Source organism: Stenella coeruleoalba (genome assembly GCF_951394435.1).
Source record: "Stenella coeruleoalba genome assembly, chromosome: 11".
NCBI classification, from domain to species: domain Eukaryota; kingdom Metazoa; phylum Chordata; class Mammalia; order Artiodactyla; family Delphinidae; genus Stenella; species Stenella coeruleoalba.
The window spans coordinates 22252288-22264817 of NC_137157.1; the positions used below are offsets into that span (position 1 = coordinate 22252288).

Genomic DNA, 12530 nt, shown 5'->3' on the forward strand with positions numbered 1-12530 from the left:
TAATAAATATTAGCTCCCTTGCTTTACATATAGTTTAGATCACTGGAAAAACTCACATTCTTTGAAGAGTATTTGCCTTATGTCAGTTACCTTGGTGCTAGGATAAACAGCTATTTATTACATTTTTTAGGGATTAGCCAGTTTCTTTTTTTAACTCTTGTCCCAGGGCTCTCCTCTATCCCTTCCTAAATGTCATTTTCCTGTTTAACAAATTTGATAACAGTCACCTCTGCCAAATCATTTTACCCATCTTAACTGTTTCATCAACTTCACCCTAGGGACACCTCATTGAAACAGATAGTGTTTCTCTTTTGCTCATGGAACCTGGAGTCACTTAAGCTGTTTTCTCTAATTCATTCTCCTCTCTATACAGTCACAATAAGAAATCATGTCTCTAGGTTTTAATTCCTCTAATCTCAATTGACATTTTCTAAGTAGTAAACCAGTTTTCTCCACTGGCCTATAAGTTACATATGTGCAGGGATGTTCAAAGCTATATCCCCACTGCCTAGCAAAATGCTAGGAACAAGAGGTACTTTATAAATATTTGTTGAAGAAATCAGTCAATGCTGAAGGAATTAATGATTAATAAAGTATCAAAAGAAGTATCCTACCGCCTCCCCAATTAACTAGAACCTAATTAAGAAATTATCTGAAATTAATCAGAATATGAATTGCCTTGTACTTTTAAAAGAAAAAATTAATTTTAGAGACCTAAACTGGTATCATGGATTTAATTTAATACAGTTATAACAGTTTCCAGACCATACCCTGGAGTAAGCATACATTCATTTCAGTGGCCTAGGCCTTCAATAGCTACATAATATACAATGAGAATAGTTATGAACATGTCAAAAGTGAGTTAGTATCATCATGCCCTTACCACATAGGGTAGGATATTGGCCTTTGAACTTACTCTTCCCACTGCCTCAAATTCTCTTTTTCCTAAATACCAGAACAGCTTGTTCCTTCACTACGTTCCAGTCTCTGTTCAAATTTCACCTTTTCAGAGAGGCATTCCTTGACAATTTTGTTTAATATGAGTCACTTTCTTCTCCTATCATTCTTTATTTCCTTTTCCTACTTTTGAAAAACTTTTAAAACTAGGTTTATTGAAGTATAATTGAACTACAATAAACTGCACATATTTAAAGTGTACAGTATGATGTTTAACAATTAGATACACCTGTGAAACCATCACCACACTCAAGACAATAAATATCCATCACCTCCAAAAGTTTCCTCATGTTCCTTTATAATCCCTTTCACTCCCCTTCTTTCCACCCCCAGGTAGTCACTGATCTATTTTCTGTCAGTATAGATAAGTTTGCATTCTCCAGAATTTTATGTAAATGGAATCATACAGAATCTACACTGTTCTGGAGGGTCTGGTTTCTCTTACTCTGCAAAATTATTTTGACATTTATTCCGTGTGATGAATGCATCAACTATTCGTTCCTTTTTATTGCTGAGTATTATTACACTGTGCTGGTATACTACAATTTGTTTATTCACCTGTTGATGGACTTTAGGCTGTTTCCAGTTGTAGGCTATTAAAAATAAGGCTGCTATAAACATTCGTATTCAAGTCTCTGCACGGCATATGCTTTTATTTATCTTAGGTAAGTACCCAACAGTAGAATAGCTGGGCCATGTAAAAGAGGTATATATGACTTTCTAAGAAGCTATCAAACTATTTCCCAAAGTGGTTGTGCCATTATACATTCCCACCAGCATTGTCTGGGAGTTCCAGCTGATTCACATCATTGTCAACACTTGGTGTGGTCAGCCTTTTTAAATTTTAGACATTCTAGTAAGTGGTATCACATTATGGTTTTCATTATAGGTTTGCACTTTCCTAATGTCTAATGATGCTGAACATCTTTTCACAGGCATATTTGCCATCCATATGTCTTCTCTGGTGAAATCTCTGTTCAGATCTTTTGCCCATTATAAAAATTGGTTTGTTTCCTTATTACTGAGTTTTGAGAGTTCTTTATATATTCTGAATACAAGTCTGTTATCACATGCAATTTGCAAATGTTTTCTTCTAGTCAGCAGTTTGCCTTTTCATTCTTGTAACAGTGTCTTTCAAAGAGCGGAATTAAAAAAAAATTTTTCATGAATCCTAATGATCATTTTTTCTTTTACAATTGTGCTTTTGTTGCCTAACCCAAGTTCAAGATTTTTCCTAAATTAGTTTCCTAAATTTTCTTCTAAAAGTTTTATAGTTTTAGATTTTATATTTGGGCCTATGATTTTTAGCTAATTTTTATATATGGTATGAGATATGACTTGAAATCTATTTTTTCTGCATATGGATCTCTAACTGTTCCAGCATTATTCATTGAAAAGTCTCTCCTTTCTCCATAGAATTACCTTTGTCAAAAATAAATTGATCTTCTATATGATGTCAATTTCTAAACCCTTTATTCTGTTCTATTGATCTGCATGTCTGTATTAAATCAATACACCACTATCTTGATGACCATAGCTTTCTAGTAAGTCTTGGAGTCAAGAATTGACCTTCTCTAACTTTATTATTCTTTTTCAAAGTTATTTTGTTCATTCTTCGTCCTTTGCATTTCTGTATGAATTTTAGGAGAAGCTTGACAATTTCCACCAAAAAAACCAAAAAACCAAAAATTCCTCCTGGGATTCTTTTTAGGTTTACATTGAATCTACAGATAGATTTGGGAAGAACTAACACGTTAACAATTTTGAGTCCTCCGATTCATGAACACAGTATACCTTTCCATTTATTTAGGTCCTATATGATTTCTTTCAGCAATGCTTTGTAATTTTAAGTGTACTAGTCTGGCACATCTTTTGACAGTTCATTCCTTAGAATTTCATGTTTTTGATGCTATTGTAAATTGTGATTTTTTAATTTCAAGTTCTGATTGTTTATTGTTAGTATATAGAAATACAAATAATTTTCGATATTTATCTTGTATTCCTTATATCTTATTGATCTTATATCCTATTGATCTTGCTAATCTCATTTATTCTGTAGCTTTTATGTGAATCTCATGAGATTTTATATACAGATAATCATGTCATATGTGAACATAAACAGTTTTACTTCTTCCTTTCCAACCTGTATGCATTTTATTTATTTTTCGTGATTTATTGTGCTGGCTAGAACCTCCAGTACAATGTTAGATAGAAATGGTGAAAGTGGACATCCTTGCCTTGTTTCCTGAACATAGCAAGAACACATTCAGTCTTTCATGGTTAAGTGTGGTGCTAGCTATAGGTCATTTATCCCAGAGAAATGTAAACTTACTTTCACATAAAAAACTATACAAAAAATGTTTATAACAGCTTTATTCATAAGAGCCAAAAACTGGAACCAACTCAGATGTCCTTCAATGGCTGAATCATTAAGCAAGCTATCGTACACCCATCATGGAATAGTCCCCAGCAGTACAGAGGAATGACCTATTGACAAACAGAATAATATGTATGGATTTCAAGGGAATCATGCCAAATGAAAGAAAGCCAATCCCAAAGGTTATATACTGTATGATTCCATTCATATAATATTCTTGAAATGACAAAATGATAGAGATGGAGAACAGATTAGTAGTTGCGAGAGGTTAAAGAGTGGACAGGGAGAGAGATGGCCATGACTATGAAAAGATAGCAGAAGTGTTCCTTGTAGTGATACTGTCTTTATCTTGACTGTAGTGATGGTCACACAATCCACACATGTGATAAAATTGCATAGAACTAAACATATACACACACAGACAAATGAGTGCATGTAAACCTGGTGAAATATGAATAATAATGGATTTTATCAATACCAGCTATCTGGTTGTGATATACTACAGTTGTACAAGATGTTACCATTGGGGAAAACTGGGTGAGTCTATACAGAATCTCTTTCTTACTGTGTCTTATAACTGCATGAATATACAATTATCTCAAAATATGAACTTTTAAAAAAGAAAATGAAAAGTTGAGCCTAGAGATAACAGGCAAAGAACCGAATAAAATATCGTGTGGACTATTATGCAGCTATTTAAAAGAACAAATTAGAGCTTATTTACTTGTTATAATTTCATAAAGCTTTGTCAAATGAGGAAAGTAGAGTTCAGAAACGTGTGGTAAGATTCTATTTTTAAGAAACAATATCCAAAAATACCCCTACATATACTTCTCATGCATGTGTGTGTGTGTGTGTGTGTGTATGTATGTATATATATATATATATATATATATATATGCATATATATTTGTACATAGCTGTGAGGTGTGTGTGTGTGTGTGTGTGTGTGTGATTCAGCAGTGGATAAATACATGTGAAGATACATACTAGTTTGTTAACATGAATTACCTTGATGAGAGAATGGATGATACAGATGGTTTGGAGGGACTCGGGCAAGGAGTAACCAAGAAAAATAGAAAAAGAAAAAAAAATAGAGCACTAAAAATACTAATACATAAAACAATAACAGTGTATTTTAATATGCAATTATGTGTGTGTTTTGTGTTGTTATAAATTTATAGAAAATTTAAGAACTGTTATATTGTTTTTATTATTATTATTCAATAACTGTAAATTATACAGATATAATTTACATATCATTCAGTTCACCCAAAGTGTATAATTCAGTAGTTTGTAGTATATTCAGAGTTGTACAATGATCACCACAGTGAATTTTAAAACTTTTTTATCATCCTAAAAAGAAACACCATATCCATCAACAGTCATTCCCCTTTTACTCCCAATTCCCCATCCCTATAGCGAGGCAACCACTAATCTATTTTGTTTCTATAGATTCGCCTATTATGGATATTTCATATAAATGGAATCATAAAATATATGGTATTTTGTGACTGGCTTCTTTCACTTAGCACGTTTTCAAGGTTTATCCATATCGTAGTATCTATCAGCATTTTACTTCTTTTTATTGCCAAATAATATTCCATTTTATGGATATATTACATGGTATTTCTCCATTCATGGGTAGAGCCTTGACCATGTGCATAGTCATCCAGGGATGATAATGATGATAGCAGAGTCCTCTTTGTATCTTTCCCTAATCTTTCTGTTAAGCTGTCTGCCTCATTTAGTATCACACTCAGGTATTAGCTTTCCCTAATTGCCAGCTGGATGCTCTCTTGTTTTTGACAATTCCCTTATACACAAATTGCTCCAGAGTCTGGTCCAATTGCATTTGGGCAGGAGTAGGTTTTGAGGCCAGTCTTTGAAGTTTGGTCTTACCCCAAGAGGGCATTTCTTAACTATGTCTTTCCCTTGTTCTCTAAAACTATCTGGCTACCATTTAGCTTTAGCTTGTTGTCCTAATGGCTTCTTTTAATCGCTTACCCCAAAATCTCCATTGTTTTTAATAATCACCTTGAGCTTGAACTTCCTCATACTCTATTTCAAATAAAATCAGTTCCTTGAGATAGAGCTGTCTGTATTTAAGGACGCTTTGGCAAAATCTTTGAGCCACTGCTCTGGGCACTGGGCAGGGATGGTAGCCCCTGATCTTCTCATCTCAGCCTGCCTTTCTAGACATGCAACCTCAGCCCTACAAGCAAGCTGGAATGAGGGCAATCAGGGCCTCACTATTCTTGGCCTCCCACAAGTAGGATAGAGCCTCCACTTTGTGAATAGAGGCTGCATGACCTCTCAGCTGTGTTCACCAGGAATTTAACTTCTATAACTTGGAGTTGGAGGGTATTAGAAATGCTGCTGGCCTGCCCCTTTAGATAAGATACCATATCCCTTGGATGGGCTCTGAGGCGAGAGGAGCCCATCCTCTTGGGCACACCCACCCAGAGTGGAGCTTCTTTCAAACTGAGCTAGGGAAGGAAGGGTGGGAGGGAACAGGTCATGGCTCAAGTGCCATAGACGCTCTCTGTTCTTACCAAGTTTTAGTAGATTTTCTTGAATAAATCTTTCTTCATCCTCTGTATGTTCTTAGGACAATTTCCAGAGACTTTAAATGGTGGTTTTGTTTTGGTTTTTTATCCAATTTTTTCCAGTTATGTTTGTTTGGCTGGGGAGAAGGTCCATGGAGCTCCTCACCTTGCCATTCTGGAAGTGGAACCCCCAGAATTATTTTTTAAAAGACTATGCAAAAGAAATTCCTGGTTTCATCACATACACTGAACTTCGGTTTCCTTATCTGTAAGTGGGGCTAATAATCCACACCACAGTGCCTGGAACACAGTAGCCCTGAGCAACAACTGTTAGCTCTTCTTTCCCTCCTCTTAGCTTCCTTTTGGAACTTAAAGAAGTTCTAGTTGAATAAAGAGACCTGCCCAATAATGTGATGTCATGCTTAAGAATTTTAAGACTCCAAGAAAGTATTGCAAGTAAAGTAAGAAATCTATGTAAACACTATTTAAAAAGTGATCTTCAGACCCAAACAAGGGTTCTTTCAGTGGTTTGGCTCATGAGAAAATACTTTAACAGAACCAGAAACAGCATGATTCAAGGTCTCATTCTTCTTCCTTCCTCTCCCTCACCACCTCCTCCTACCCCAGTTTCTCCCAATTCACTTCCCCGCTGCATTAAAACCTTTCACCAACGTATGAGAATTACTGAGTTGAAACTGAATGATTGAATAGTTAAAAGAATAAAATTCAGTCAGTCTATATAAAGATTTGTAAAGTGATTAGTAACCAGTATTCTCTCTGAGCTGTTTCTGTACAGCAGCCTGAAACTTGAAATAAGGTCTCTCTCTCTCTCTCTCTCTCTCTCTCATACTCTCATTCTCACTCTCACTCTCTCTCTCCTTCTCTCTCTCTTTCTCTTAAGAAATGAAAATCTCACGAAAGCCATTTCCAATGTCATGTGTTCATTCATTTAACAAAGGCAATTTAATGCCTAGAATGTGTGTAGCACTCTTCTAGGTACTTGGTCCCTGGTTTGCATCTTAGGAGATGAGGTGAGATTTGAGGAGCTGGCCAATCAGCATATGCTTTACCAAACCAAAAAATTATTGTCATGTTTGCTCGATCTTTGTGTAGCTTATCCACCTACTCATAGCTTAAAATGATGAGGAGGAACAATGTGGATGTGACCCTAGGAGAGGCTGTAATTGGCGCCTACCTTTAACTCCACCGTGTACCAGCTTTAGAGCTGGCCAAGGACAAATAGTGTCTTGCTATCAACTTCTCATATAGGTAATATTGAGCAACCTGAATTCCTTAAAACAGATTCCTAAACTGCTACAAACTTTTTGACCTTCTTAAGAGATCTAGAACCCAATCGTTTCTATTTAAAAACCTAGGTATCTTCTTTAAATAAAAAATTCAGAGACTTGGGATAGACTTTAAAAAATTTTAATCTGAAACTAGGAAGATTTTATATAGTTTGGATTGTGAAATGAAAATTGCATTATTTGATTTAGCAGGTACATAAAGAATCCTTACTACTTTTAATATTAGCAAGACATATTCCTACATCCAAAAAATACATCTTGTACACAAATAACTATAATGTTAGACAAAAAATATTTGTTATAATAGATGGTCTGTAAATGCCACTTAAAACATTCCTGTTAGGGGAACTAGAAAGGGTTTCATAAAGGAAATATCATCTGATCCAAAGCCAAAGAAGAGGCATAAATGTGGGGACATAATAAAAGAAACCCAAGTATGTTACAGGCTGCCATTAAAGACAAGCCAGTGATCCCACGTGCTTGGAGCACTGGGGGAACAGAAATAAAATTAGAGGATTTGTAGAAATCATGAAGACCCCAAAATGTCATCAAAGGAGTTGGGAGTTTATTTTGAAGCCAATTGAAGCCATGCCAGAGTTTTTAAATAAGGAGTGATAATCAAAACTGTCTTAAAGAGATTATTGCGACATCCACGTATAAACTAGATTTTAAAAAATCAGAGGTAAGAAGACGAACACAGAGGCCGTAGTTGTATTACACCAGGTGGGCCTGAACTAAGAGAGCAAAATCACACTAGATGTCAGTTCCATAAATATGAAAGAGGAATTCGAATCAAGGAAATGGATGCAAGAGATACTACGATGAGGGATGAGTGGAACTTGGGAACTGATGTCAGCGGCGAGAGGGGGAGTGCAAGATGTTTTGCAGTTTAACGTCTGTGTGCTAGGGAGGTTGACAATGTTCTTCAAAAGAGAAAGGAAACAAAGAAAGATAAGATTTTGGGAAAGAAGGAACGTCATGTTTCATTTATTCAATAAATATTTGCTGAGCACTTACTATGTGCCAGGACTGTTCTGGGGGGATGAGAGTTATCTTTAATTTTTAAAACACTTTATGTGTTAAAGGCAGTGTTCCCAGTCTGTGTGACTCCAAAGGCAGAGCTGGATTGAGTGAGTAGGAGTCAGCCAGGAAGTAAAATACCTTTCTAATAAATGGAGGCTTCTTGATAAGTAGTAAGAGCTCTGTTACAGGCAGTATTCAAGCCTAAATTGGATGATATTCTTCCAGGAACACTGTGACAAGGGATTCCTGCATTAAGAGAGAGGGTAGACTAACCTCTCTGCAAGTTCTCTCTCAATCTTAAGTAAGAGTCTATTCGTTCCATGATCTATTCCTATGGGTTCTATTATTAATCTCTGGTTTCTCTCAATTATTAAATAAATTAGTCTGTCTGCCATTCAGTAAAACTCACACATTTACATTTGCTATTCTTAAATTATTTTTGGTTAGGGCTCTTCTTCTTTATTAAAAAATTCTACCTAGTAATGTTACCTCTGTAGCTAATTTAGAATGTCAACCCTGGTAGACTGGGTTATAAATATCAGAGAGGAAAAGGATTTCTTGTGCCTAATAATATTTTTGTTTGGAAGAAGCCTCGCAAACGAGAAATGAATTATCTTGACTTCAAGACTGCGATGCAGTTTCTGTATTTTGCAGCAATTCAAGAAGAAAAAAAAAAAACCTCAGAGTGGTTCATTTTGATACAGCAAGGTAAAGAAAGAGAATAATTGTTCTCCAAACACTGTAAAGCTTTAGATCAGAAACATTTATCTGTGCTGCATTTAGAAAAAAAGAAAGGGAAGGGAAGGAAAGAAGAGCAAAAAGGGAACCTGTCAGGAGCTCCCCTATAAGCTATAGTTAAAGCTTTGCATTTCCTGGTGTTTCTTTTGAAACGTAAAATTCCACAACAAATAGCTCTGTAACGTGTAACCCGTATGAAGATTCAATTCAGATTTAAGCACTTTGGTTTGCTTTTGAATCTTGCTATTTTCTGCATTTGTTTTGACTGCTCTCATCATTCAAGATTGACGGTTGGATGGGTGTGTAGGAGGAAGCAGCAGCAGCAGGCTTACAGCTTGCAGACAAAAAAAATCTGCCTTATCTGATGGCTATTATTGAAAATGCGAGGTGTAGCCTGGGCTGGGTAATGAAGGGGAGCGAGCGAGGGGGAGCAAGGAGCATGGAGCTGCATACTGATGAGTGTAGGAGTACTTGATAAAAAGAATTCTGGCTGCTGGCCGTGCACTGCTCATTGTGGAGTACTCCAACAATCACACAGAACGCAGACCAGCCCAAGCCGACAGCTTGATATGCCTTCTTCTGCTGCCTGGTTTTGGGGGCTGTGTGACGTGCTGGTCGGTAGTAAAGATTAATATGTAAGAAATGTGGAGCTAGGATCAAGTCATACTCCACAGCCTGCCTGGCAAACTATGTTTTACTTCTGACTTTGCTCTCTCGCTGAGAACATTAATCTGTCAAGCTGGCGGGCTCCTTTGATAGCAACTTTCCCAGGAGCATGATGTGGCAATGCCACCTCTCAGCCCAGGACTACCGCTATTACCCCGTGGACGGCTACTCCCTGCTTAAACGCTTCCCTCTTCATCCTCTTACAGGACCCAGATGCCCTGTCCAAACAGTGGGACAATGGTTGGAAAGCATTGGGCTACCTCAGTACGAGAACCACCTGATGGCTAATGGATTTGACAATGTGCAGTTTATGGTAAGATGCTCTCTGTGGCCACGGAGCTGCCTTTTGTCTGTCTTTGCTTCTTATGTGTCTTACACGGCTCAGAGGCAGCCTGATTTGCACCAAAACCGGTCAATTTTATATACGTAACCGCATTAGAAAATCGGATGCCCTTAGGACTGAACTTACTGTGTAACATATAGGCACTTGCTGAGAAATGAGATCTATGTGCATCCATATACATGTGTATTATATGAATGAACCGGTGAGAGTACTATTTATAGGCAGTGAAAGAAGATTAACATTTATATTCTCCCTGTCATTCTTTGTGTGATTTTTATAGATTTGTAATCTCAGAATACCCAGTTAGGTTATAGAACTCTTCAGTTAATTCTAGATTCCTAACACATATTATTTCATTTGCGCATCAGCGTTTAGTAATTAATTAGACAATTTGTTCTGTTTACGGTGTGCAGGTCATTTTTTTTCCTGGTAATTGTTCAATAAGCAGTTTAAATTGTGTGGATGACCTTTAGTTCGTTAGCAAACTGATTCAAATGTTCTATTATAGACAGCTTTCACTTACTTCACATGCTGATTGAAGAGCAATGAGGTATTGTTTATTACTTTATGTAGAAAACAAGCACTTCCATCAATTAACTGTCAATATCTAGAAAGAGAGGCTGATGGACTAAGTACATTCATGTACTTCTGAATACTGGTCTGCCTGCAATCTAAACCTGATATGTGCAAACTTCCCACTGCGACGAATATAGGTGAGAAAGGAGGATGGGGAAACGTGCAGACCCATAATACAGCTTTCTGATCATTCACATACCTCCCCCAGTGCTCATCAGTTTCCCTTGTTAAGCTACGTCACAGTCCTTATTAGCTTTCTTTGCTTTTAAGGTCCCATCACACATATTACTGATCCCTAAATTTAGACAGAGCTACATAACATAGGCATGTAGCACAAAATGGCTTGCAGAAACAATCAATAGCTATGTCTAAATAAAATGCTGGGGCTGACACCTGAAGCCTATTAGTAACGAAATTGATAACACAGTACTGAGAGCTAGGCATGTCTTTTTATTTCCATTAGAGATTATTTTCTCCAAGCTTGACTTGACTATTGTAGATTTGAAAATTATTCAGACTGTTAAACTTCTGCTGCTTCTCCAAAAATGTGTGCCCCATGAGTTTTTCCTTTTAAAGCTGCATAAATGTAGTAAGACATATGAGCTCTATGTAACTGTATCCATAGAACTCTTTATGAAGCTGTTTTTATAATGAGACCTGCAGCTACTGTTATTTTTCTCATGTTTAAGAATACTGTCACAGATTAGACAGATATTGTGGGTATTAAAATAGGGGAAAAGTGAAATTGCTTCAATTGCTATAAGAGTCTTAGGACAGACTGAGCAGAATTAGGACAGACTTAGGACACTAAACAGGTGACACTAAGAATTAGAGGAACCGTCGAGTAGAATGAAAGTCTTCTCATTGTCGTTATATTTACTGCGCATTTGGATAAGTCTTTATTCTTTCTCCTTATCTCTACTTGAAATAAGACTCTCTCATTCCCACTTCTCAAACCTGTGTCCAAATTTATTCTGGTCCCATGAGAAGTTAGGTAGGTCTTTGGATTCTCTGGATTGTCTGCTTGGAAAATTTTAATTCAGCATAACTTTCCTCTGAATGTTAAACAGTTTTGAGTAAATATAATCCCTTTTTGAAAGCCCAATGCAAAGGTTAACCAAACATGTTTCCAATAAGCATTTGGAGATCGGAAAAAACATTCATGAATGAAATATGTATAAGCACTCCAAAATGTATCCAGGAGGCAAAAAATCCTGGACGTATGTGACAAAACCAAGGTCTGATCTTCTCCATAGATTGTTGTCTTTATTTTTAAAATCCAATTATTGTATATAATTTTTCAGAAATTAAGAAAACATGGTTAATTCAGAATAATCAAATACTTTCTACATGAAACAGAATTAACTTTAAAAATTTGAGTTATCATTCAGAGGAGTTAATTATGAAAATGAAGCAAATCATAAAAGTGTTACCAATCATCGCTTTACATGCTGCTGTACACCACTTATTTGCTGCTTGTATCATAAAAAAATCAATTTCTATTCTATAAAAATTATTTATTGATCTCCATAATCTAATTTAATTATGAACTTAGTTAAAGTACACTAATATGATCAGCCAACTTTAAGAAATAGATTTCATTAATGGTGAAAATAATCTGTTGGACTTGCTTAATCTGCACTCAGTATCATATTCTAGCTTTTGTTTTTCTTGAAGCACATTCTGACCTGCATTTATTCATCCTGTTGCCTAAGCAACAAGCACCACACTCCTATTAACTATGATGTAGTGCAGGTCTTATTCGCTTTTTAGAACAAGACAGTAGGGACATCAAAAGGATATAATTAATGTTGGTTGAAATATCATAGTACATCCATGCATTGATATATTTTATTTAGGAAACATTCTCAAGAGTTAATTTTTCATTTAATCAATATTCCATTCATGAATATGAGTTTCAAAGGGTTCACATAAGTAACTTTCAAAGTATTTACTGAAAGCTTTACAAATTTTTTTTGTTAACTCTGTTCTAT

General features: G+C 36.0%; 1 protein-coding gene across 15 annotated transcripts in view; it reads left to right on the plus strand.

Moving 5' to 3' along the window:
• Positions 1-12530, plus strand: part of ANKS1B (ankyrin repeat and sterile alpha motif domain containing 1B) — a gene marked incomplete at its 5' end in the record, with an annotated part of 1156737 nt that overhangs the window by 731129 nt on the left and 413078 nt on the right. For 13 of the 15 annotated variants that reach the window (XR_013830584.1, XM_079937794.1, XM_079937795.1 and 10 more), the window contains one exon: positions 9824-9930. Coding sequence is in view for 14 of the 15 variants with exons in the window: in XM_079937794.1 (XP_079793920.1) it covers positions 9824-9930 (107 nt within the window). Of the gene's footprint in view, positions 1-9370; positions 9931-12530 lie in introns of those variants that run through there. The other 2 variants (XM_079937792.1, XM_079937797.1) reach the window with 2 other exon arrangements.